This window comes from Dama dama, chromosome 3 (genome assembly GCF_033118175.1).
Source record: "Dama dama isolate Ldn47 chromosome 3, ASM3311817v1, whole genome shotgun sequence".
Taxonomy (NCBI): domain Eukaryota; kingdom Metazoa; phylum Chordata; class Mammalia; order Artiodactyla; family Cervidae; genus Dama; species Dama dama.
The window spans coordinates 35,272,950-35,300,497 of record NC_083683.1 but is presented as its reverse complement, the minus strand read 5'-3'; the positions used below and the strand labels follow the sequence as shown (position 1 = coordinate 35,300,497).

At 40.8% G+C, this 27,548-nt stretch overlaps 1 protein-coding gene across 2 annotated transcripts in view; it reads left to right on the top strand.

Annotated features, from left to right (window-relative positions):
• LOC133044015 (uncharacterized) overlaps positions 1 to 26,824 on the top strand; it is a 247,629-nt gene extending 220,805 nt beyond the window's left edge. The window contains exons 6-7 of one of the 2 annotated variants that reach the window (XR_009689812.1): positions 17,998 to 18,132; positions 23,243 to 23,355. Coding sequence is in view for 1 of the 2 variants with exons in the window: in XM_061125579.1 (XP_060981562.1) it covers positions 23,243 to 23,948; positions 25,401 to 25,464 (770 nt within the window). In the remaining variant the exon portion in view is untranslated. Of the gene's footprint in view, positions 1 to 17,997; positions 18,133 to 23,242; positions 23,949 to 25,400 lie in introns of those variants that run through there. The other variant, XM_061125579.1, reaches the window with a different exon arrangement.
• The last annotated feature ends 724 nt before the right edge of the window (positions 26,825 to 27,548 follow it).

Genomic DNA, 27,548 nt, shown 5'->3' with positions numbered 1-27,548 from the left:
GTATAATTCTTTGTCTACAAGCTTATTTTTCCTCAAGACTCTATGTTACAGATACTGAACACATTGTATAGTGTTTTGTAGGGGCTCTTGTAGTTGCACAAAGCAACTGCAGTTTTAGAGTGATGTTTTGGTAGCTATTAAAACAGCAAAAATATTTACACAACAAATTGGCAAAGGATCTATTAAAAAGAACATTTAACTACTGGAAAGAGTGTTGAAACAACAAAAATGTATGGTCATTAAAATTTTATTTAAATAAGAGAGGCTAGATGATTGAGCATAAATGTTTTCAAATATATTTCCTCAAACAACTGTCCAAGAATAGCACTAATCTATGAAGGCATAAAGAATATAGGATTTTGATACTTTATTTGAATAAGGCACTAGAGGTTTCAGGACATTCTAACCAGTAATTATAACAACTAACAACTTTAAAACTTAAATGAAAAATTTTTCCAGAATGACCTTTTGTACAGAGTGTATTAATGAATCTAACTTACAAACTCTTGTAATAAATCAAAGGGTATAGTAGCAATTCTGTTTAACAGAAAACATTAAATCTCTCCCTAAAAGAGTAAGTACATATTAGATGAAGTCTATAAAACAGCTCAAAAATGTTAGGCAAATAAGGAAATTAGAATGTCTATGTATAAAAAAGAATGGGTTTAATTCAAAGGCAAAAGAAAAATTACTCCTTAAAATGTTAAATTGTTGTTTAAAATTAAAAGTAATAAGGCATTGAATGCATACAGCTGTTTATTTTTAAAAAACGTTGACAGAATTCCTTGGTCTTAAATAAGCATTTCAAGACACTGCTTAATAAGAACACTTAAAGACTCTTATTCAAACAGTACTTGTTTTCCAAATATTAGTTTGGGAAAGAATGCCTCTCTAGATTCTTTTTAAGTGGTTGGTTATCAGCTCTCCCTCTTTTCCCTTCCTGCAGGTCCCATGACCAAATTACATCCCTGTTAGGGCTCAGGAGAAAATTCTCCCCTCCTGCTACCTTCCCCTAGCCTGCCCCCACTTGCACACATAGTAGAGTTCACTGCTCCCCAGGCTGTGGTTCACCAATATTATAGTCATTGTTGCTTTTGATTATCGCAATTTATACCTGTAACTCTCTCCTGCTAGACTGACAGCTTCAGGCAATCAAGGACCAGTCCTACTGTTAGGCAACAGAAACCCGATGAAGAAGAAACCTTCCAAGTTGTCATGGTACAACAGCAGAAAATTGATAGAACACAAATGGATTTCAGTACCACCCCTGCATGCTGCAGTCCAAGGGGTCGAGAAGAGCCAGACACAACTTAGCTAAACAACAATTACCCCTTTACTCAGGGAAATACGGCAGAGACTCTATCTTGTAGCTTGCAACTGTAAAAACTTAGGTATTAAAAAAAGAGAGAGGTAAGTTAAGTATTTGTTGGAAATCACTGAAACCCTAACACTAAGCTTTAGTGCCCCCAAAAAGAGGACTGAAGGGAAGGAGACATGTTAGAAGAAGTCACGGGGGAGGGGAGTATCTTTCACTAATATGTATGCTTTAAAAAGACAAGATAGTATAAAATTTGAATAAACAGTGAACTCGTGTGTGCCCCACTCTGAAAGCTTAGACACTAGAGTATTTCCTTGAAAAGTCTACAGGTGTGCTTAACCTTGAAGCTATTTAATGTGAGAATGGCTAAGAAGGTATGTATGTCATTCTGAGAAAGAAGTATATGTAACCTCCTCCTCAGTTAAAGAGAGAAAAACTGGTTAAAGTGCTAAGAAACTGCTGAACTGCTTTAAAAAAAAAAAAAAAAAAACTTTTATTGCAGTAGAGTTGATTTAAAATGTTTAAAGTGATTTAAAATGATTTAAAATTTAAAATGGAATTCCGTGGTGGTTAGGACTCCGCCAAAGGCCTAGTTTCAATCCCTGGTCAAAGAACTAAGATCTCACAAAGCATGTGCTGTGGCCATAAATAAATAAATAGATAGATTAATTAATGAATTAATTACATGTTGTGTTAGTTTCTGCTGTAGGGTAAAGTGAATCAGGGATACATATATCCACTTTTTAAAAAATATTCTTTTCCCATACAGGTCATTACACAATATTGAAATAATTCCCTGTACTATACAGTAGGTCCTTATCAGTTATCTATTTTATATATAGTAATATATGTATCGAAGAAGGCAATGGTACCCCACTCCAGTACTCTTGCCTGGAAAATCCCATGGACGGAGGAGCCTGGTAGGCTGCAGTCCACGGGGTCTCGAAGAGTCAGACACGACTGAGCGACTTCACTTTCACTTTTCACTTTCATGCATTGGAGAAGGAAATGGCAACCCACTCCAGTGTACTTGCCTGGAGAATCCCAGGGACGGGGGAGCCTGGTGGGCTGCCGTCTATGGGGTCGCACAGAATCGGACATGACTGCAGCAGCAGTATATGTACTTCGGTCCCAATCCCCCAATTTAACCCTCCCCCTTTAACCCCACCCTCTCCCCCTGGTGAGTATAACTTTGTTTTCTACATCTGTGGCTCTATTCCCTGTTTTGTAAATTGCTTTGGGCTCAACAAAACAAATTCTGATTTTGACTGAGTTAATGTCCCCTCCTAGGGCAAAACAGAACCAGAATGCCTAAAAGAACCAGCCAGCCTACCAACTCCCCAGGACAACAGACTTTTTGGGAGTACTGGGATCTTTTGAAAATCTGATGGGAAAAAACAGAAATAGTGTACTTTTTTTAATGTCATGAGTTTCCAGAAGCCCATCCATTCCTATGAGAATAAAGACCCCTGAGGAAGTCAGAAGCAGCTCGCAAAGCAACCATATTGAGGGGCTTTAGTAATAACAACAGCAAAGATGCCTTTCAGAGGCTGAGGGAGTCCTCCAGCAGCCTAGCAAAGCAGCTGGGAACTGATCAAGTGACTGCCAGATGCTAAAAGCTTTTGGGACTCCAAGCCAGAGGCAAATAAAGCTACATGAAATAAGTCCAAGGTGGGAAGTTCAGAGCGCCACCTCCCTGCTCTGATAGTCTGTTTAAACAGGTTATCTAAGACTGTTTCTAGGCCCATGAATGAGAATAGGTCTTCTTCCCGTCCCTTTATGGCTCTGTCTTTGAACAGACTTTGAAGGAAGGGAGATACAGATGTTCAAAACTCGTATTTGTTTAGACTAGCATAGCTCTTATTGATGATCTCATGAGAAAACTAAACAGGTGACTGTATTAGTCAGAGTTCTCCAGAAAAAGAGAAACAAAAAGATATATATAAAGAGGTTTATTATAAAGAACTAGCTATTGGAATTATGTAGGCTTAGAAGCTTACCATCTGCAAACTGGAGACTCAGGAGAACCAAAGGAATAGTTTCAGTCTAAATCTGAAAGGCAGTGAACCCGAACAGCTGATAATGTACGTTTTGGTCTGAGTTTGACTCAAAGGGCAAGAAATGACTGATATCCCACCCAAAGACAGTCAGGCAGAGACAGAAAATTCTTCCTTATTCAGCAATTATATCCTATTGAGGCCTTCAACCAACTGGATAAGGCCCACCTACATTAAGGAAAGCAATCTGTTTTACTTGGTCTGCCAATTTAAATGTTGATCTCATGGAGAAACACCCTCACAGACATATCCAGAATAATGTTGAACCAAATATCTGGGTACCCCATGGCCCAGTCAAGTGGCCTAGTCAAGTTGACATATAAAGTTAACCAACACAATAACTTCTAGTGGAAGAAAGACCAAGGAAACTTTTAAGGGAATCCAATCATAGTCCAGAGAACATTAAAAAAAACTTCAAACACTACTGCTAATTTTTATAGATACAGTTAACAAAAGCAGTCAAGCGGCCATAATGACATAATACCATTCTTCTCTACCACGCGCAAACTAAACAACCCAAAAGTATCAGCTGTTTCTTAGATCTTATTCTAAAACATAAGCAAAAGTATTTTCTTTTTATATTTTATTTAAGATAATGTATGCACTGAAGGTCTATCAAGAATACACTGCAGTGTCTGCCTTGCTGATCATGCTTTTTGCAAAGAGCTGTTTTCCTTTTATTTGTTGTAAGTTTATTTCTGGGGCCATTATGACAGTTTTGAAGTTACACAATATTTATCTTGGCAGAAGTGATCCAATTTTTACAAATATGTGTATGTAATAATCTAACCCACTGTATCATAAGTATGGAAAACTAGAAAGTGTTGAAAGAACAAATTTTTTTAAACTATTGCTTGGATTTTAAAATGAGATCAAGGGTGATTCTTAAAAACTATCAAATGTTTGGTCATCTAAGAACACATCTATCAGTGGGTTTTGGTTTTTGATAGTTTCTTGTTTATCTATTGAGTTCCAGGCACCGGAATTTGGTCAACTGTCAGTTATCTGTGCTAATTAAGAGGAGTAATTTCAACAACAAATAATTTCAAATCATGAACAGCCTAAAGCACACTGTATTTGCTTTTATATGTTCTGTGAGTTTTTGTCTTTTTTTTTTTTTACATTAAAATTCCATATGTTTTGCTGACACACACCATAGCCTTCCTCATGGTTACATATCAAAAGCACAATGGGAGGAAATTCTGACTCTAAAGCTCTAATTGATTTTGGATAACTTCTAAGGGCTTCGATGGTGGCTCAGCTCAATCAGTTCAGTCGCTCAGTCGTTCCTGACTCTTTGCAACCCCATGAACTGCAGCACGCCCTGTCCATCACCAACTCCCGGAATTTATTCAAACTTATGTCCATTGAGTCAGTGATGCCATCCAACCATCTCATCCTCTGTCATCCCCTTCTCCTCCTGCCTTCAATCTTTCCCAGCATCAGGGTCTTTTCAAATGAGTCAGTTCTTCACACCAGGTAGACAAAGAATTGGAGTTTCAGCTTCAGCATCAGACCTTCCAATGAATATTCAGGACTGATTTCCTTTAGGATGCACTGGTTGGATCTCCTTGCAGTCCAAGGGACTCTCAAGAGTCTTCTCCAACACCACAGTTCAAAAGCATCAATTCTTTGGCACTTAGCTTTCTTCACCGTCCAACTCTCACATCCATTACATGACCACTGGAAAAATCATAGGTTTAACTAGTTGGACCTTTGTGGGCAAAGTAATGTCGCTGCTTTTTAATATGCTGTCTAGGTTGGTCATAACTTTTCTTCCAAGGAGTAAGCGTCTTTAAACTTCATGACTGCAGTCATCATTTGCAGTGATTTTGGAGCCCTGCGCCCCCCCCCGCCCCCCCAACCCCCGCCGCCAAAAAAAGTCTGTCACTGTTTCCACTGTTTCCCCATCTATTTGCCATGAAGTGATGGGACCAGATGCCATGATCTTAGTTTTCTGAATGTTGAGCTTTAAGCCAACTCCTTCACTCTCCTCTTTCACTTTCATCAAGAGGCTCTTTAGTTCTTCTTCACTTTCTGCCATAAGGGTGGTGTCATCTGCATATCTGAGGTTATTGATATTTCTCCTGGCAATCTTGATTCCAGCTTGTGCTTCATCCAGTCCAGCGTTTCTCATGATGTACTCTGCACATAAGTTAAACAAGCAGGGTGACAATATATAGCCTTGACGTACTCAAAGGGGTACGTTCCTGAGTTGGAACCAGTCTGTTGTTCCATGGCTCAGTGGTAAACAATCCATCTGCCAAAGCAGAAGACACAGGTTTGGTCCCTGGTCTGGAAATATCCTACATGCTGTGGAGCAACTAAGCCCCTGTACCGCAACTTCTGAGCCTGTGCTCTAGAACCCAGGAGCGGCAGCTACGGAAGTCTGAGCACATCAAAGCCCATGCAACAAGAGCAGCCACCACAATGAGAAGCCCAGGCTCTGCAACTGGAGAGCAGGCCCCGCTCACCTCAGCCAGAGGTGAGGTGCAACAATGAAAACCCAGCACAACCCAAAATCAATGAATAAATCAATAAAATTATTGTTGAAATATCCAGATATTAAGTTTAAAAGGAATCTGAGACAGTTTGTGCAGTCAATAAATCCTGTGCAGTTAGTTTTAAATTGAACATGCACAGAAAATCCAGCTTTAAAAACAATGTTGCTGATAAGTTTACTAAACTAAAACCCACCAGAACAGAGGGGAGCAGAAACATGGTCAGCCCCTTTACTATAAGTTTCCTCACTAACATCTCCCCTGTAATAACTCTAATGCACCTTGGTCTCCTGCCATGCAAGGCTTTCATGGCAGAAAAGAAGACAGAATTTTTTTAATAATAACTTAAAGAGAAATTCTCTGAGGCCCTTCTCCATCAGGTTCTGAAGACTAGATAAGGAAGAAAAGGAAATTGAATTTTCATATCTAATAATTACATTTATTTTTATGAACTTTCATAATACATATCTTTATAGACATTTAATTATTTGATGGGAACACCACAGCTTTGAAGGTTCTGACGTAGGGAAAGCACGTGTGCACCCTCAGTTAGGGGAGACTCTGAAAGTGTCTCCAGCACATGGTTCTTTCTCAAGTGTCCTCCTGCTTTCTGTCCGAACCTCTTGATTTTTCTCTTAACTCTTCTCAGTTCTTCCCCACTTCTTCCCCTTCTCAGCTTGACTCCCTCCCTTTGAGTTTTCCCTTTCCCAGGTGACACCCAAGCTGTCCCTTTTTGTCCTGACATCCTGTGAGGAAAGCCCTCCTCTCTCAAGCTTTCTTCCTGGATACCTTCCTCCTCCTAAGATTCTAAGATCCATATTTTCTGAGGTTGAGCTACTTCATAATCTCAATCATAGCCCCTCAGGCCAGCTCCTCAAGAGTTACTTTCCAGATGATGGTCCCTTAACCACTGATGAAGTAAAATGAAGTAAGGGGAGCCAGAAAATTAAGGGAGCACAAAAGCAGAAAGACAAATTGGTAGCAAGTTTATTCAATACTGTCTGTGCATCTCAGGGCAGGGGAGCTGGTAATAGGTCACAACATCCAGAAATCACTTTGACAGCCCAACATCAGTCATGACTAAGAGCCAGCCCCTGTCTGTGCCTGGCGCCAGGTCTGTGGCACCAATTTATATCTCCCTTTTAGGCCCCTGACTCCTGATACAATCACTGATGTAGGGCGTGCAGTGTCAACCACAATTAATACCCACACTCACCTTCTAATCCCAGTCATTGGACTATTGACTAGCGTTAGAGATTCTTTGTTCCCCCAAAGATTAAAATTAACTAATGTGAATGAATATTATCTATAATACCCTCACTGTTTGGGACAGAATGAACCAGTATGAACTGAATGATTTTTAACTTGATGACAACAATTTAACACAAATTAAATTGTCCCAGAAGCATCTCTATTTTTAAACCGAAAAGCTCAAGAGGAAAAAAAGAATGAGAGCTATAGAAGGACTATGGATCAAGAATTTTTTATTTGTGAGTCACAGTTACTAAGTGTGGCTTTGCACTTCTTAATGAAGAGAATTTTGGAGAATAAAGCAGTGACTAAGAAAAAACAGACTGCAAAACAGGCACTGTATCAGTGGCAGAATTCCAGGATGATAGTGAAAACCACACTGAGACTGATCACAGAGTCGGATTGTTTTTCCATCAAAATTCTCTTTTATGAGATTTGTCAATCAAGTGGACTCCATTTATCTTTTCAAAGTTAGATGACCTCTGAAGAGGCCAGTCTTACCAATATATCCATCCTTTTCATTGCCATCCTATCATGGTCTTTTATATCTGGATAAGATTTAACCCCCATAACCTCACATAGGGTAGTTAATGAAATCACTTTCAATAGGATATTGCTAAACTTAAGGACATTTAAAAAATGTTAGCTTAACAACCTCTCAGAATTGCCTGCTTATTCAGTGAACAGTGTCCTTTTCACTATCTTGCACAGCATTTTCTTTGTTCTTTCTGCAAACCTCTCTCATCAGAGTCCATGCTTTGGACTCGTTTTTTGCATAAGCAATAATCCTGTAAATGTGGTTTTTTAACAACAACAAAAAGTCACCACTCAAAACTGAATCCTGCTCCCCCACTATGATAGAATTCATAAATAGTTGCTCTTTTATAATATTGGCCCACTGGATGTATCAAATCATTGTAGTCTATGAAAAAGTGCTTTGGGGGCTCATGTGAGTAAGTCATGTCACTTTTCAAAGGAAGACGAAAGAGAGGTATAGAAGGAAGGAGAGAGGGAGAGATAAAGGGAGGGCAAAAGTTCTAGGGCTAGAAAAAAAAAGGAAACAGCAAAGGGCCACAGTGTTTTGCAAAATACAACTGGGACTTCGATATCCTACATACTATCATGAAGTTTCAGGTTACAGTTTGTACGTGTGTGCACAAGAATGTGGTTATTTTCCTTGTGGTTATGATATACCAGCCTAGACTGAATTCAGTGGAGTATTACACACAACAGTGAAACCACATTTGTATGTCCTTAACAATTGTAATTTTAAACAAATATAAGAAATTCTCATGCATTCTATACAGTGAAATACCAAACATACAGCAGGCCTCCGTCTTTCTTTTACCTTTTTTAGGTTAGAGGCCAAGCAAAGGTCAACAAAAGAGCGACTCTCTATCCTAATGCTCTCCAACTGCTTGCTCCTACTTTCTTATATTACGGTAGAACTCCAAGGCCATTTCACCAAGTTAACCCTCTAGCACTGCATGGCCAGCAAACAGGGAACCTGGTCCAAAGTGCCAGAACATGAGTAAAGCAAGCTGGCAGGAGATCTTATTATCCAGTCGCTAAACATAGTAAGGAGGTCAGAGTACCACATCCACACTAAAGGCAACTCAGCGTTCCCTTGACCTTCGTGTTAAGAAGGAATTAAACTTCTTTCAATTTACAACACTCCCTCTAGTCCCCACGCCTCCTCCACCAACCTCATCTCCTGCCCCAGCCACTTCCAGACACTTTACATCCAAATCCTTGCCAATGAGGAAGAAACAGGAGAAATGTTAATGACCGCTCCAGTACACACTGTCAAGGACCTGCCCCATAATGGATCCCCATGACCATTAGCAGCAGGAATTCCTGCCAGAGATAAGCACCTGTGGGCTTGATAACCTCAGATTTCAAAAGTCTGAAACAACAAACATGATTTCATTAAAGCCTTCTTCCTACTTGGGAGGAGCAGGCACCAACACAAACACAATGATGCATGATGAGATTTCTCTGGAAGGGAGTTTCCTCTTCACGGTGCGCTGTCCTGCTTACAGTCAGAGTATCCTGGAGCTGGAAGGGGCTGCTCGATGTTCAGGTTAGAAAGTGACAGTCACAGTCCCAATGAGGGGGATGAACCTGAAGCCTACTGTAAGAGTGAAGTAAGTCAGAAAGGGACAAATACTGTGTATTTAGGCAGATGTATGGAATCAAGAAAGATGGCACTGGTGATCCTACATCCAGGGCAGCAAAGGAGACACAGATGTAAAGAACAGACTTCTGGACTCAGCGGGAAAAAGAAAGGGTGGGATGCTTTGAGAGAATACCACTGACACATACACATTACCATATGTCAGTGCGAGTTTGACATATGAAAACAGAGCACCCAAAGCCAGTGCTCTGTGACAACCTGGAAGGACAGGGTTGGAGGAGGGAGGGGGGTTCAGGATGGGGGTGGGGGGGACACATGTATACCTATGGCTGACTCATACTGATGTATCACAAAACCCATCACAATATTGTAATTATCCTCCAATTAAAATAAATCCATGAGGGAACATAGACAAGATGGCGGAGGAGTAGGACGGGGAGACCACTTTCTCTCCTACAAATTCATCAAAAGAATAACTGAACGCAGAGCAAACTTCACAAAACAACTTCTGATCGCTAGCTGAGGTCATCAGGCCCCCAGAAAAGCAGCCCATTGTCTTCGAAAGGAGGTAGGACAAAATATAAAAGATAAAAAGAGAGACAAAAGAGCTAAGGACGGAGATCCGTCCCGGGAAGGGAGTCTTAGGCGGCATTGCTTGGGGTAGGGTCCGGGCCTGAGTGCCCTGAGGACAATCGGAGGGAGCTTCTGTGAGTTGCCAACTTGAACTGTGGGAGACCAAAAGAGAAAGAGTAAATTAACCGGCCCGAACACACTGCCGGCCGTTCGCAGAACAAAGAGACCGAGAAAGTCCAGAGAAGAGCACGCAGGCTGCGGACGGGCCCAGCCCCGCCGGAGGCAGGAGGCAGGGGGGAGGGGAAGGTCGCGGCGAGACACAGGGCGCAGGCACCCGACCGGCGCGGGCGGGGACTGGGGCTGGGGACGCGGAGGGCAGAAGGCGCGCGCACCCGACTGGCGCCAGCGGAAACTGAGACTGGGTCCGCGGAAGGGAGGGGGCGCGCCACACCTGGGGAGAGTGCGCCCACCAAGCCCCTGGCTGCCTGGACCGCTCTGACGGGGAAGGCACAGAGAGCAGGCGCAGCTTTTCCTTCCGCGCTTTTGTGGAACACCCGAGGGCTGGAACCTCGCGCAGCGCGGGGCGCGCTCCATATGGAGCGGCCGGGAGCCTGAGCAGAGCAGACGGAGAGGGCAGCGTCGGCCCCTCCCGGCAGCGCCAGCCCGTCCCCGCAGAGCGACGGAACTAGCTACCTGAATAAGAGTCCACCTCCGCCCGCCTGTGTCAGGGCGGAAATGAGGCTCTGAAGAGACCGGCAAACAGAAGCCAAATAAACAAAGGGAACCGCTTCAGAAGGGACTGGTGCAACAGATTAAAATCCCCTTAGAAAACACCGACTACACCGGAAGGGGCCTGTAGATATCGAGAAGTGTAAGCTGGAACGAGGAGCTATCTGAAACTGAGCCGAACCCACACTGACCGCAACAGCTCCAGAGAAATTCCTAAATATATTTTTACTTTTTTTTTTTTTTAAGTAAGAAAAAAAAATTTCTCTTTTTTCTTTTTTATTTTTTCTCTTTTATTTTCCTTTAAAATTCCCTGTTACTCCCCCATTACTCCTTAACTTTCATTTTCATAGATTTTTACGATTTTTTTAATTAGGGGAAAAAAATTTTTTTTCTTTCTTTTTTCTCTTCTATTTTCTATTTTTCTTTTTCTCTTATTTCTTTTAAAGTCCTCTAGTACTCCTCCACTACTCCTTAATTTTCATTTTCAATACACTATAACCTTACAAAAAAAAAGAAGAGAAGGCCTATTTTTAAACCGAAATTCAGTTCCCATTTTTATTCAGGAGTGTGTTTATTACTCTCTCCCAATCTAGACTCTCTGTTTTCTACCTCAGAACACCTCTATTTCCTCCTTTCCCCTTCTCTTCCCAATCCAATTCTGTGAATCTTGGTGGGTGTCTGGGCTACGGAGAACACTCTGGGAACAGACAGCTGCGTAGATCTGTCTCTCTCCTCTTGAGTCCCCCTTTTTCTCCTCCTGCTCATCTCTATCTCCCTCCTCCCTCTCCTCTTCTTCATGTAACTCTGTGAACCTCTCTGGGTTTCCCTAACGGTGGAGAATCTTTTGGCCATTAACCTAGACGTTTTCTTATCAGTACTGTATAGTTGGAGAAGTCCTGAGACTACAGGAAGAATAAAACTGAAATCCAGAGGCAGGAGACTTAAGCCCAAAACCTGAGAACACCAGAAAACTCCTGACTACATGGAACTTTAAGTAATAAGTGACCGTCCAGAAGCCTCCATACCTACACTGAAACCAACCACCACCCAAGAGCCAATAAGTTTTAGAGCAAGACATACCACGCAAATTCTCCAGCAACGCAGGAACATAGCCCTGAACGTCAACATACAGGCTGCCCAAGGTCACACCTAACACATAGACCCATCTCAAAACTCATTACTGGGCACTCCATTGCTCTCCAAAGAGAAGAAATCAAGTTCCACACACCAGAAAACTGACGCAAGCTTCCCTAACCAGGAAACCTTGACAAGCCAATCGTCTAACCCCACCCACTGGGTAAATCCTCCACAATAAAAAGGAACCACAGACCTCCAGAATACAGAAAGCCCACTCCAGACACAGCAATCTAAACAAGATGAAAAGGCAAAGAAATACCCAACAGGTAAAGGAACATGAAAAATGCCCACCAAGTCAAACAATAGAGGAGGAGATAGGGAATCTACCTGAAAAAGAATTTAGAATAATGATAATAAAAATGATCCAAAATCTTCAAAACAAAATGGAGTTACAGATAAGTAGCCTGGAGACAAAGATTGAAAAGATGCAAGAAATGTTTAATAAAGACCTAGAAGAAATAAAAAAGAGTCAATTAAAAATGAATAATGCAATGAATGAGATCAAAAACACTTTGGAGGGAACCAAGAGTAGAATAACGGAGGCAGAAGATAGGATAAGTGAGGTAGAAGATAAAATGGTGGAAATAAATGAAGCAGAGAGGAAAAAAGAAAAAAGGATCAAAAGAAATGAGGACAACCTCAGGGACCTCTGGGACAATGTGAAATGCCCCAACATTCGAATCATAGGAGTCCCAGAAGAAGACAAAAAGAAAGGCCATGAGAAAATACTCGAGGAGATAATAGCTGAAAACTTCTCTAAAATTGGGAAGGAAACAGCCACCCAAGTCCAAGAAACTCAGAGAGTCCCAAACAGGATAAACCCAAGGCGAAACACCCCAAGACACATATTAATCAAATTAACAAAGATCAAACACAAAGAACAAATATTAAAAGCAGCAAGGGAGAAACAACAAATAACACACAAAGGGATTCCCATAAGGATAACAGCTGATCTATCAATAGAAACCCTCCAGGCCAGAAGGGAATGGCAGGACGTACTGAAAGTAATGAAAGAGAATAACCTACAACCTAGATTACTGTATCCAGCAAGGATCTCATTCAGATATGAAGGAGAATTCAAAAGCTTTACAGACAAGCAAAAGCTGAGAGAATTCAGCACCACCAAACCAGCTCTTCAACAAATGCTAAAGGATCTTCTCTAGACAGGAAATGCAGAAAGGTTGTATAAACGTGAACCCAAAACAACAAAGTAAATGGCAACGGGACCACACCTGTCAATAATTACCTTAAATGTAAATGGGGTGAATGCCCCAACCAAAAGACAAAGATTGGCTGAATGGATACAAAAACAAGACCCCTATATATGCTGTCTACAAGAGACCCACCTCAAAACAAGAGACACATGCAGACTAAAAGTGAAGGGCTGGAAAAAAATATTTCACGCAAACGGAGACCAAAAGAAAGCAGGAGTCACAATACTCATATCAGATAAAATAGACTTTCAAATAAAGGCTGTGAAAAGAGACAAAGAAGGACACTACATAATGATCAAAGGATCAATTCAAGAAGAAGATATAACAATTATAAATATATATGCACCCAACATAGGAGCACCGCAATATGTACGGCAAACACTAACGAGTATGAAAGAGGAAATTAATAGTAACACAATAATAGTGGGACACTTTAATACCCCACTCACAACTATGGATAGATCAACTAAACAGAAAATTAACAAGGAAACACAAACCTTAAATGACACAATGGACCAGCTAGACCTAATTGATATCTATAGGATATTTCACCCCAAAACAATCAACTTCACCTTTTTCTCAAGTGCACACGGAACCTTCTCCAGAATAGATCACATCCTGGGCCATAAATCTGGTCTTGGAAAATTCAAAAAAATTGAAATCATTCCAGTCATCTTTTCTGACCACAGTGCAGTAAGATTAGATCTCAATTACAGGGAAAAAATTGTTAAAAATTCAAACATATGGAGGCTAAATAACACGCTTCTGAATAACCAACAAATCATAGAAGAAATCAAAAAAGAAATAAAAATATGTATAGAAATGAATGAAAATGAAAACACAACAACCCAAAACCTATGGGACACTGTAAAAGCAGTGCTAAGGGGAAGGTTCATAGCATTACAGGCTTACATCAAGAAACAAGAAAAAAGCCAAATAAATAACCTAACTCTACACCTAAAGCAATTAGAGAAGGAAGAAATGAAGAACCCCAGGGTTAGCAGAAGGAAAGAAACCTTAAAAATCAGGGCAGAAATAAATGCAATAGAAACTAAAGAGACCATAGCAAAAATCAACAAAGCTAAAAGCTGGTTTTTTGAAAAAATAAACAAAATTGACAAACCATTAGCAAGACTCATTAAGAAACAAAGAGAGAAGAACCAAATTAACAAAATTAGAAATGAAAATGGAGAGATCACAACAGACAACACTGAAATACAAAGGATCATAAGAGACTACTACCAGCAGCTCTATGCCAATAATATGGACAACTTGGATGAAATGGACAAATTCTTAGAAAAGTGTAACTTTCCAAAACTGAACCAGGAAGAAATAGAAGATCTTAACAGACCCATCACAAGCAAGGAAATCGAAACTGTAATCAAAAATCTTCCAGCAAACAAAAGCCCAGGACCAGATGGCTTCACAGCTGAATTCTACCAAAAATTTAGAGAAGAACTAACACCTATCTTACCCAAACTCTTCCAGAAAATTGCAGATGAAGGTAAGCTTCCAAACTCATTCTATGAGGCCACCATCACCCTAATTCCAAAACCAGACAAAGATGCCACAAAAAAAGAAAACTACAGGCCAATATCACTGATGAACATAGATGCAAAAATCCTTAACAAAATTCTAGCAAACAGAATCCAACAACATATTAAAAAAATCATACACCATGACCAAGTGGGCTTTATCCCAGGAATGCAAGGATTCTTTAATATCCACAAATCAATCAATGTAATACACCACATTAACAAATTGAAAGATAAAAACCATATGATTATCTCAATAGATGCAGAGAAAGCCTTTGACAAAATTCAACACTCATTTATGATTAAAACTCTCCAGAAAGCAGGAATAGAAGGAACATACCTCAACATAATAAAAGCTATATATGAGAAACCCACAGCAAGCATCACCCTCAATGGTGAAAAATTGAAAGTATTTCCCCTGAAATCAGGAACAAGACAAGGGTGCCCACTCTCACCACTACTATTCAACATAGTGTTGGAAGTTTTGGCCGCAGCAATCAGAGCAGAAAAAGAAGTAAAAGGAATCGAGATAGGAAAAGAAGAAGTGAAACTCTCACTGTTTGCAGATGACATGATCCTCTACATAGAAAACCCTAAAGACTCTTCCAGAAAATTACTAGAGCTAATCAATGAATATAGTAAAGTTGCAGGATATAAAATTAACACACAGAAATCCGTTGCATTCCTATATACTAACAATGAAAAAACCGAAAGAGAAATTAAGGAAACACCATTACTAACACCTATCTTACCCAAACTCTTCCAGAAAATTGCAGATGAAGGTAAGCTTCCAAACTCATTCTATGAGGCCACCAATTAAGGAAACACCAAACACCAATGGTGAAATACCATTCACCATTGCAACAAAAAGTATAAAATACTTAGGAGTATATCTACCTAAAGAAACAAAAGACCTATACATAGAAAACTATAAAACACTGATGAAAGAAATCAAAGAGGACACAAACAGATGGAGAAACATACCGTGTTCATGGATTGGAAGAATCAATGTTGTCAAAATGGCTATTCTACCCAAAGCAATCTATAGATTCAATGCAATCCCTATCAAGCTACCAACGGTATTTTTCACAGAACTATACCAAAGAATTTCACAATTTGTATGGAAATATAAAAAACCTCGAATAGCCAAAGTAATCTTGAGAAAGAAGAATGGAACTGGAGGAATCAATCTGCCTGACTTCAGACTCTACTACAAAGTCACAGTCATCAAGACAGTATGGTACTGGTACAAAGACAGAAATATAGATCAATGGAACAGAATAGAAAGCCCAGAGATAAATCCATGAACCTATGGACACCTTATCTTTGACAAAGGAGGCAAGGATATACAATGGAAAAAAGACAACCTCTTTAACAAGTGGTGCTGGGAAAACTGGTCAACCACTTGTAAAAGAATGAAACTAGAACACTTTCTAACACCATACACAAAAATAAACTCAAAATGGATTAAAGATCTAAATGTAAGACCAGAAACTATAAAACTCCTAGAGGAGAACATAGGCAAAACACTCTCTGACATAAATCACAGCAAGATCCTCTATGACCCACCTCCCAGAATCTTGGAAATAAAAGCAAAACTAAACAAATGGGACCTAATGAAACTTAAAAGCTTTTGCACTACAAAGGAAACTATAAGTAAGGTGAAAAGACAGCCCTCAGATTGGGAGAAAATAATAGCAAACGAAGCAACAGACAAAGGATTAATCTCAAAAATATACAAGCAACTCCTGAAGCTCAATTCCAGAAAAATAAATGACCCAATCAAAAAATGGGCCAAAGAACTAAACAGACATTTCTCCAAAGAAGACATACAGATGGCTAACAAACACATGAAAAGATGCTCAACATCACTCATTATTAGAGAAATGCAAATCAAAACCACAATGAGGTACCATTACACGCCAGTCAGGATGGCTGCTATCCAAAAGTCTACAAGCAATAAATGCTGGAGAGGGTGTGGAGAAAAGGGAACCCTCTTACACTGTTGGTGGGAATGCAAACTAGTACAGCCGCTATGGAAAACAGTGTGGAGATTTCTTTAAAAACTGGAAATAGAACTGCCATATGACCCAGCAATCCCACTTCTGGGCATACACACCGAGGAAACCAGATCTGAAAGAGACACGTGCACCCCAATGTTCATCGCAGCACTGTTTATAATAGCCAGGACATGGAAGCAACCTAGATGCCCATCAGCAGATGAATGGATAAGGAAGCTGTGGTACATATACACCATGGAATATTACTCAGCCGTTAAAAAGAATTCATTTGAACCAGTCCTAATGAGATGGATGAAGCTGGAGCCCCTTATACAGAGTGAAGTAAGCCAGAAAGATAAAGAACATTACAGCATACTAACACATATATATGGAATTTAGAAAGATGGTAACAATAACCCTATATGCAAAACAGAAAAAGAGACACAGAAATACAGAACAGACTTTTGAACTCTGTGGGAGAAGGTGAGGGTGGATGTTTCGAAAGAACAGCATGTATACTATCTATGGTGAAACAGATCACCAGCCCAGGTGGTATGCATGAGACAAGTGCTCGGGCCTGGTGCACTGGGAAGACCCAGAGGAATCGGGTGGAGAGGGAGGTGGGAGGGGGGATCGGGATGGGGAATACGTGTAAATCTATGGCTGATTCATATCAATGTATGACAAAACCCACTGAAATGTTGTGAAGTAATTAGCCTCCAACTAATAAAAAAAAAAAATCCATTTAAGATAAAAAGGAAAAGAAAAGGAAGTGAGACTCAGAGTGTAGGCCTTGTGTGCAAAGGCCACAGCGATGGTAAGCATTAGGACTAAAAATTAAGGTCCTCGGATTCCCAGTTAGTACGCTTTTATATGTACCAATGATCCTCAAATGTTTGTATATCTTGGGGTCACCAGCAGTGCTCTTGAAAAATGCCAAGCTCCTAGGTCTCATCCTCAGAGCATCCTGGTTGGTAGATGGCATGGAATCTGAGAATGTATTTCTACTGAGCTCCCCTTTGTGATTCAAAGGCAAATGGACCCCACTCAGGGACAGGGTACAACAGCTGCTGAGAAGAACACCAAAGTTTGCTCATGATATTTATACACACTTTCTACATTTTTTTGGTTCACCTCTCACAATTCTTCCTTTGCCAGTGGGTTCATGACTAACTTGTCAAGAAGCAGAACTCATGTTTAAACCCTCAGTCCTTTAAAACTCCATGTAGTACTGTGTTGGGGTAGGTGTGAAAAGGACAATCTCCCACATAAAGAATTGCTCAAGTAACGCATGCATATATGCTCATTGAAAAATTTAAACAGTGCAGAAGACTGTAAATTAAAAAGTGAGGTTCTTCCTTTATCCCCCCCCCCAATCTCACTCCTCTCCCCAAAGTTACTTACTGCTGTTGGATGAGTACCCTTCAGATTTTTCTATACATTTACACACACAAATACGTAAGTGTGCATGTGTGTGCTTTTTGCACTTTTTGGGAAAGTTCTGCTTAGAGAATGATCTCAGCAATTGTTTCTTTTATTATATAGGTGACAGTGGATACAAAACTTAAATCAAGGACATCTCATGATACGTGACTGCTAGTGGTAATTACAGCATCCTTCCTTGATCGTTCTAAAAATGAAGGCTTCCTGGACCTCACTCACCTCCTCAGATACATTTTGGTCAGTAAGTAGTGTTCCTCAGTTATATAAAAAAAAATCTGTGAGGATGCTAAAGGAAGAGGAAAGGGCGGGCAGTCACACTGTGTAAACGCGTGAATACTATTATAGAGTTCTCATGCGAACACAAGGTGCTAAATTAATTCACCTGGTTCCAAGTCCTGCATGACGGAGGATCTGCTTCTGTGAGAAGGGTTGCATGGGGTAGGGTCAAGGACATAGAGTGAGTGCTGCTGTGCATTCAGACAAAATGTACAGCGTTTGTCTGCTTTCCCACCTTCTAAATCCCTCAATGCAATTGTCACTCTCTGCATCCAACTGAAATGGCTCTTGTTAAGGTCGCTCAGGACACCTAACTGCTGAACCTTATTCTCTTGACTTCTGCAGCATTTTTTATTTAACCATTTCTGCCTTATCTCTCCTCTGGTTCTAGTGAAACAGTATTCACTGTCCATCTTTAGCAATTTCTTTTAAATCTTTGTATACCTCAGGATTCTATCCTGGGATTGCTTTTATGCTGGCTCTATATCTTCTGATGGTGCTCACAGCCTCAGCAATGAACCCCAGATTTTCATCTACAATCCCATTTTATACTGAACTCAGGGATCACCTTCTGAAGAGCATCTGCAATTCAAATATGGCATGTCTAACAGCAAACTGGTGTCTCCCTCCCCATCTTTCCACCAGCCTCATCTCTACCCTATATATTACTCCTATCAGTTAAGGATAAAACAATGTATCAGTTCCTGAATCAGAAACTCCATCACTGTTCCTCATTCCTCCCTTTATCTTATTCTTTTCATCAAATCCTATGGATTATACCTCCAGAATATCTACATACTCTACCGTCTGCACTCTGCTCCCATTAGTTTACCCTTGTCCTCATCATCCCAACTTGGACCAAAGTCATCGCTCCCTAGCAGGCATCCCTGTATGAAATCTCTTTCCTCCTCCAATTCCAAACAGTTTGCACCAAAAAAGTTCATGTTTCTGAAATATATAACATATATGGCACTCTCCACTTAATAACCTTAAATAGTTTCCCATAACCTACTGTATATAAATTTAAAATCCTTGACATATTTTCAAATCCTGTCCCAATCTACATTCCCAGCCTTATCCCTGGTCACAAATAACTCAGCAATTCCCTCAAAATGCCATAAGCTTCCTTATCTGTTTTGGCCATTCAGTTCTCTCAACCCAGAGTGAAGTCTGCCAACAACTCCTTTAGTTCATAAAATAAATGTTTTCTCCTCTGTAAATTCATGCCCACCTGTCCACCATCTCCTTCAAGGCACTCACATCTTTCTCTGGGTCCCACTTTGCACCTACCTCTAACAGGACACTTACCATAGCATTCATTCACATATTCTTTCAGCCAGCATGTAAGTAAACACTCATAACTGTATATAGTAATATCATTTCTAAACCCTATTGACCCTAATGAACCTGCTATCCTAGAATTCTGTACCAACTTCCAGTATATAGAACCGAGCCTTGTATACAAAAGGCTCTCAACAAACTGAACAGATAAATGAATAAAACATAAATAATAGCCATGCATGGAAATGACCTTCATCTTATTTCTCATGATGCCAAACACTAGAAAACCACAGATTTGAACCCTATTACCAGCTCTGAGTCCCGCTCTCCAGAATGTGTTCATTCATCCTTTTATGTGTTCACATATTCAATAACTGTTTAGTACCTGTGATATGCCAGGAGTCAAGGTGCCAGGGAGACAGCAATGAACAAGACTGACAGAAGCACTGATTTCTTGCAATTTACATTCTAGTGGGGGGGGGGACAATAGATGAATATAGAAGTAGAATGTACGGCATTCCAGTCAGTGATGAATATTAGGGATGAAAATAAAGCTGAAAAGGGAAAAAATGCTGGGAGTATAGCTAAAGTTTTGATTGGGGACAATCTATATAGAGAGGCCAAGAAATGGCTTGGGGAGGCATAATTCTAATTTGTACTCCAGGGATGATTTCCTACAAAAGTCAAGAAAAGAGGATGCCAAACTACTTTCCTAGCTCTTTCTCAGGGAAAAATAAATAAATAAATAAACGGGCAGAGAGGGACAAAGAGGCTTCCAACACACAACCATGTGGTGTGGATTTATAAAGAGCAGGACGGAAGTGTTGTCAATCTGGGCCTAGGGTCATAAGTTCATACTTGGGAGAGCCTCTGGACTTTATAAGAGAGGAAAAGCTTGAAGCCCTTGGGCCTCGCAGAGAGCTTTGGAGAAGAGGATCAGGTACTTTATCAGAGAGAGACTTGGACCCGAGGCACTAGTCCACCATCTTCTCAGTCTGCGGGCATTCTCTGTCTAATAAAGTCACTGTTCTTTGCCCCCAACAATTCATCTCTCGATTTACCAGCCTGTTGGGCGCATGAGCAGTACAAGCTTGGACTCTGGACTCAGCAACACTAATAACCCAGAAACCCAGCCTATCTACCCGCGAGAGAGAAGGCAGGGCCTGCCATCTGGGCTCTACTCCGGCAGATACGCCAACCTGCTTCCACCTGCCTCCAACCTGCCTCCAACCTGCCTCCAACCTACCCCCACAGGAATTTTTATTTTATTTTTTTAAAGAAGAAGAAGAATATAAGGAGGCCATGGCTTAGATGATTTTTCAATGACATTGCTAGGTTTTTCTTGATGATAATACTGGTACATATCACCCAGATGATTTGCCTGGACTCAGGCAACTTCTCACGCAATCTCTCTGCCTAGTCACTGATTCCTGGTCCATTATCCAGAGTTATAAACCTCTGTGGCAGTACTGCCAGTGTGCTGGAGCTGACCCATATTAGCTCATACCAAAGAGTTGTTAAAAGTGCAAACACTTTGCAAGTCCATTTATATCATTTTGATAGCTTGAAAGTGGTTTTGGTAGGAGTATTTATACCAGGGAAATTGGAACAAGCTACAGATTCTCTTCTTCTTCCCTACTCCTGCATTCCCCACTACAGTTACCAACCCACTGCTTGGTTTAACCTGGAAAACTTGCATGCAGATCCCTGCTGTATCTAATTTCCATGGATGTATCACCATGCCCATATGATCCTTTCTGTCTGTGAGTTCTTAGTCTCACCCCATTTAACTTACCCTATCCTGCTGGTGCCCATGTCTTAGCATGGGAATATTCTCTGCCAAAAGCTACCACAGCAGGGGAGATAAGTAGCCCTCTCATCTACAGTATGATCTGGCTTCAGAGTATGTAAAACTGAGTGTTACAGGTGGATTGTAGAGTCATTAGCTCATCAACCACCCATCCTATTGCTAATAACTTCCATGGCATCACTGATAAAGAAAAATGCGATGTGAAATGTTCATAGAGATTACAAGGTACATAGCCCAATTTTAGAGTGCTGAATTGTGGCCCCAAGAAAGTCTTAGAAGTGAAGACACACGCTAATTAAATATAAAATCTTCAAGCAGTATTTTTTTAAAGCATCTTTTGACAACATAGGTGACAATTTCCCGAAGGAAAAACTATTTGGAGCTGAATATATATATATTTTTTCTTTCCTTCAATTTCTCCTACATTTTGCTGCCATATTATTTTCTAAAATACAGATTTTATTGTAACATCAGATTTTTTTTTTTTTGGAAGAGAAAAAAAGTGACTTTGTTACTTTAATAGGCAAAGGGGGTACACAGTAGGCTAGTGCCTCAAGAACTCTGCCCTATAATTTAAATTCTTTGATGAAACTGTATATGGTTGCATATGGTTGCAATTAATACTAATTTTTATATCTCAATGAGAAAGAATAATTAGGACAGTGTAACAGTAGGAAAAATAATGCAGAACTTATTTGGAATTTAAAAGTACAAAACCTGGGAATTATACACTTCTTTGAATTATTAACATCCTGCTCCCATTATTTTGATAATCATGAATTAAATGTAGTTCTACTTAGTTTGATATCTTCCTACAAACTTGCTTAAACATAAGAGACACATCAAGGTCTTGTTAAAAAAAAAAAAAAAAAAAAGAAGGTCTTAAGCAGACCTACTGAATCTTCAAAGGGAGAGACCTGGAACATTATAATAAATGTCTTAGGTAATTTCATGGTCATACAATCTGGAACATACTGGTTTGGTACAACCTTCTATTTTTTAATAAATGAAAAAACTTCTCTGGAGAAATAAAATACTGATGGTTAAAAACAGCCAACCTAAGACTATTAATTAAGTTTTCATAATTTAAGGCAGTAGACAGAATAATTCTAGATTTATGAGACACTATTTCCACAATAAAAACAGACAACCAACTTTTATGGAAAGGCAAACAAATGTATTATATAATAGTAACAATATTTACTATATGAATCATTTTTAAGAAATTAAGTAAATTTTAAATTATATGCATCATTTAAAAGATTAAACATATATTTGAAAACCATCTATAAATAGTTAACTAAGCAAATTAAAAAAAAAAACAAAAAACTGCCACGTTGCCTTTTATGACTTGTTTTCAGAAGTCCCATAGTAATTTTTCTACTGCTTTCTATTTATGGAGGCAGTCAGAAGGGCCCACCAAGTTTTAAAGAGGAGGACTGCAGTGGAGAGAGGCACAGACTCCACCTCTGGACTGGGAAGTTGCCAAAGTCTGTAGGATTGGAAATGTTCTTGCAGCCATTTTTGGAAAATACAATCTACAACAGTGGGGCTCTTATTGAACATACTTGAGATGACTTTTAACTCAGAGTACAACCCCACATAATTTATTTTAGTCTATACAAATGCATCCAAAAACCAGGTTGAATGTAGCTTGAAATTGTAGGTTAATCTAAAAAAGAAACGTATTCAAATATGCATTTTTAAACAGAATGCTTTTAACATGGTGAAAATGTGTGATTCTGGTTATTCATTTGATCATGTGTAATTGGTCAATAAATAGGTACACACTTTTGCATATAAATGTATGAGTTAAAAGGCAGATGTAACCACAGCTGTCTCTCTATTTCTCTATTACCTTAACACACTCATATATACCTGGGGATATATATATATATACATATATATATTTCCTCATATCATACATATGTATCTGTGTGTATAACTAATTCAGAAATGTCTTTTTTTTTTTTTTTTTAGGAAACTTCATTTTCTGCCTGTCTTATTTCCATTTCCTGTTTAAGGGTCTGTGGAAGAGCAACTTAAGACCACTCAGTGGTCGTTCCTACCGGTTCAGTGGCCCAAGCAGTGGGAGCTGCCATCCTGTCCTCGGCGTTGGGCTGAGCGCGGCAGTCTTCAGTAGGAACTGCTGGACGGGCCCAGAGGGCACCTGCAGACCCATCTGCAACTCCATGTCAGGTAGCAGTACATTTGGGCGCTGGAGCAGTCCGTTCACCCTGAACTTCCTACCGAGCCGAGGCCTTTCCTGCAGCAGCCAGCTCATCACCGGAGTAGAGATCAGGCTGATCTTCCGCAGGGTGCTCACGGGAGTCGGCGCCACGCATGCGCAGAACTTCTCACCGTGCATCCACCCGGCTTTGCTGTTGCTGGGCGATGGCGCAGAGGAGAGTCACCGGGACAGGGCGATGAGAGACCGCTTAACAGAAGACGCCTCCGAGATCTGCCCGGGGCCAGTAACCGCTAGAAGTCTTGGCTCCGGAATGGAGGCCTGGATGGAGTTAGGAAAGGTTCCAGAAGAGCAGGAGCCAGCAGAAGGAATGGCTCCAACGGCAGTAGCAATCTTCAGCCCAGGTCGCTGGCCAGTATCCCTGGAGGATATGACACTGACATCAGCCCAGTGTCCGATGGCAGCTATGGCAGGAACTGCCAGCGGAGGCTTCTCTCGGTAGGTGTAAGAAGTACCACCACCACTCTTCCTTTCATAGACCATTTAGCAGTCAGGGTTGGTGCCACCGAAGTGGGTTCCTGCTGCAAACAATTTGAGGATACCTTCCTTTCTCATTTGCAGGACACCAAGGGCTCCAAACATTGTGATCCTTTTCCTTTAACGTACATGGGGAACCCAGAACAACGCTGTATGACCCCTTTTGGGGTAATGCAGAAAAGCAGGAATGTCATTTTAATAAATAAATAAAAACATGCAGTTAGTTCAGTTCAGTTGCCCAGTCGTGTCCGACTCTGTGACCCCATGGACTGCTGTATGCCAGGCTTTCTGTCCATCAACAACTCCCGGAGCTTGCTCAAACTCATGTCCATCTAGTCAGTGATGCTATCCAACCATCTTATCCTCTGTCATCCCCTTCTCCTGCCTTCAATCTTTCCCAGCAGCAGGGTCTTTTCCAAGGAGTCAGTTCTTTGCATCAGGTGGACAAAGTATTGGAGTTTCAGCTTAAGCATCAGTCCTTCCAATGAATATTCAGGATTGATCTCCTTTAGGATTGAATGGTTTGATCTCCATGCAGTCTAAGGGACTCTCAAGAGTCTTCTCCAACACCACAGTTCAAAAGCATCACTTCTTCGGCACTCAGCTTTCTTTATAGTCCAAGTCTCACATCCCTACAGGACTACTGGAAAAACCATAGCTTTGACTAGATGGACCTTTGCTGGCAATGTCTCTGCTTTTTAATATGCTGTCTAGGTTGGTCATAGGGACTTCCCTGGTGGCTCAGACGGTAAAGCATCTGCCTACGATGTGGGAGACCCGGGTTCAATCCCTGGGTAGGGAAGATCTCCTGGAGAAGGAAATGGCAACCGACTCTAGTATTCTTGCCTGGAAAACCCCATGGAATGAGGAACTTGGTAGGCTACAGTCCATGGGTTCACAAAGAGTCAGACACGACTGAGCAACTTCAATTTCACTTCACTTTCTAGGTTGGTCATAGCTTTCCTTCCAAGGAGCAAGCGTCTTTTAATTTCATGGCTGCAGTCACCATCTGCAGTGATTTTGGAGCCCCCAAAATTAAAATTTGTCACTGTTTGCACTGTTTCCCCATCTATTTGCCATGAAGTGATGGGACCAGATGCCATGGGACCAGAAAGAGCTTTAAGCCAACTTTTTCACTCTCCTCTTTCACTTCCATCAAGTGGCTCCTCAGTTCCCTTTCGCTTTCTGCCATAAGGGTGGTGTCATCTGCATATCTGAGGTTATGATATTTCTCCCAGCAATCTTGATTCCAGCTTGTGCTTCATCTAGCTTGGCATTTCACATGATGTACTCTGCATAGAAGTTAAATAAGCAAGGTGACAGTATACAGCCTTGACGTACTCCTTTCCCAATTTGGAATCAGTCTGTTGTTCCATGTCCAGTTCTAACTGTTGTTTCTTCACCTGCATACAGATTTCTCAGGAGGCACAATAAAGGACATAAATGGTATGGACCTCACATAAGCAAAAGATATTAAGAAGAGGTGGCAAGAATACACAGAAAAACTGTACAAAAAAGAACCACATTACCTAGATAACCACAATGGTATGATCACTCAGCTAGAGCCAAACAGCCTGGAATGCGAAGTCAAGTGGGCCTTAGAAGCATCACTATGAACACAGCTAGTGGAGGTGATGAAATTCCAGTTGAGCTATTTCAAATCCTAAAAGATGGTACTGTGAAAGTGCTGCACTCAATTTGGCAGCAAATTTGGAAAACTCAGCAGTGGCCACAGGATTGGAAAAGGTCAGTTTTCATTCCCATCCCAAAGACAAGCAATGGCAAAGAATGTTTAAACTACTGGACAATTGCACTCATCTCACATGCTGGCAAAGTAATGCCCAAAATTCTCCAATCCAGGCTTCAGCAGTATGTGAACCGTGAACTTCCAGATGTTCAAGCTGGATTTAGAAAAGGCAGAGGAGCCAGAGATCAAATTGCCAACATCCATTGGATCATTGAAAAAGCAAGGGAGTTCCCGAAAACCATCTGCTTTTGCTTTGTTGACTATGCCAAAGCCTCTGACTGTGTGGATCACAACAAACTGTGGAAAATTCTTCAAGAGATGGGAATACCAGACCACTTCACCTGCCTCCTGAGAAGAAACATTATACTAGCAAATTAAATGGTGGTCAATTTACATGCAGTGAAAATTTTGAAGAAAATGCATTCTAGATCTGAGAGAACTCTGAGCTCTTCGCAGCTACAGTTTACTCTTAGGAGCTGAACTGAGTCCCCTCAAAATATTATATATGTTGAAGCCTTAATCCCCAATACCTAGAATGTGACTGTATTTGGAAAGAGGGCCTGTAAAGAGGTGACTCATTAAAAGGAGGGCAATAGGGTGAACCCCTGACTGTTGTCCTTATAATGTACTCAGTCGCTCAGTCATGTCAAACTCTTTGTGACCCTATGGCCTGTAGCCCACCAGTCTCCTTTGTTCATGGGATTCTCCAGGCAAGAATACTGGAGCAGACTGCCATACCCTCCTCCAGGGAATCTTCCCAACCCAGGGATCATACCCACATCTCCTGCGTCCCCTGCATTGCATGCATGTGGACGCTTTACCCACTGAGCCACGTGGGAAGCCAGTCCTTATAATAAGGAGAGATTTGGACACACAAAGAGAAAACCAGGGCACAAATGCACAAAAGGACAACCCTGTGAGGACACAGCAAGAGGTGACACCTGCAAAGGAAGAGAGCAGTTTCAGGAGAACCAGCCCCACTGACACTGTGACCATGGACGTTCAGCCCCCAGGCCTGTAAGAAAACTACATTTCTCTTGTGTAAGCTACCCAGTCAGTGGTAGTTCCTTATGGCAGCCTAGTAAACTAACATAGCCACTCAATCTACCATTTAAATGCATGAACAGAATTAGGTATCTCTCAATATTTTTCTAAATATTCTATCAAGTGTTTTCTATCCAAAAAGTTGAAATAAAATTTTGAGAAGTCTGTCTTTTGTAAAGTCTCATTTGTTGCTGGTCAGTTGCTCGATCATGTTCAACTCTTTTTCGACCCCATGGGACAGCACGCCAGGCTTCCCTGTCCTTCACTGTCTCCTAGAGTTTGCTCAAACTCATGTCCATTGAGTCAATGATGCCATCCAACGATCTCATCCTCTGTTGTCCCCTCTCCTCCTGCCCTAAATCTCTCCCAGTATCGGTGTCTTTTCCAATGAGTCCACTTGTTTCCCTAAATATTCCTCCTACACTTGTGCTCCTCAGGCACCTATGTTTAAGGTTCTTTGTGATCCTTTTTAAAAAGACAGTCCTAAGTATATTCAAACCATGTTATTACCACAGTTCCCTAGGAAAAGCACAAATATGCTTTAGATGAGAAGTCTTATTATGAAATGAGCCTACGTTTAAATAGCCTTTTGGTTTTAACTGATCTTTTTTTTAAAAAATGAACAAAGTGCAGCATTAGGATCAGAGCATTTACTACTTGAGTTAGTAGCCACAAGAGACTTAAGCACTCTTCTGTGTGACTATAAATGCATTGACCTTCCTACACAAGGATGGAACTGCTACTGTATGGTCATTATTTAAGCATAAGCT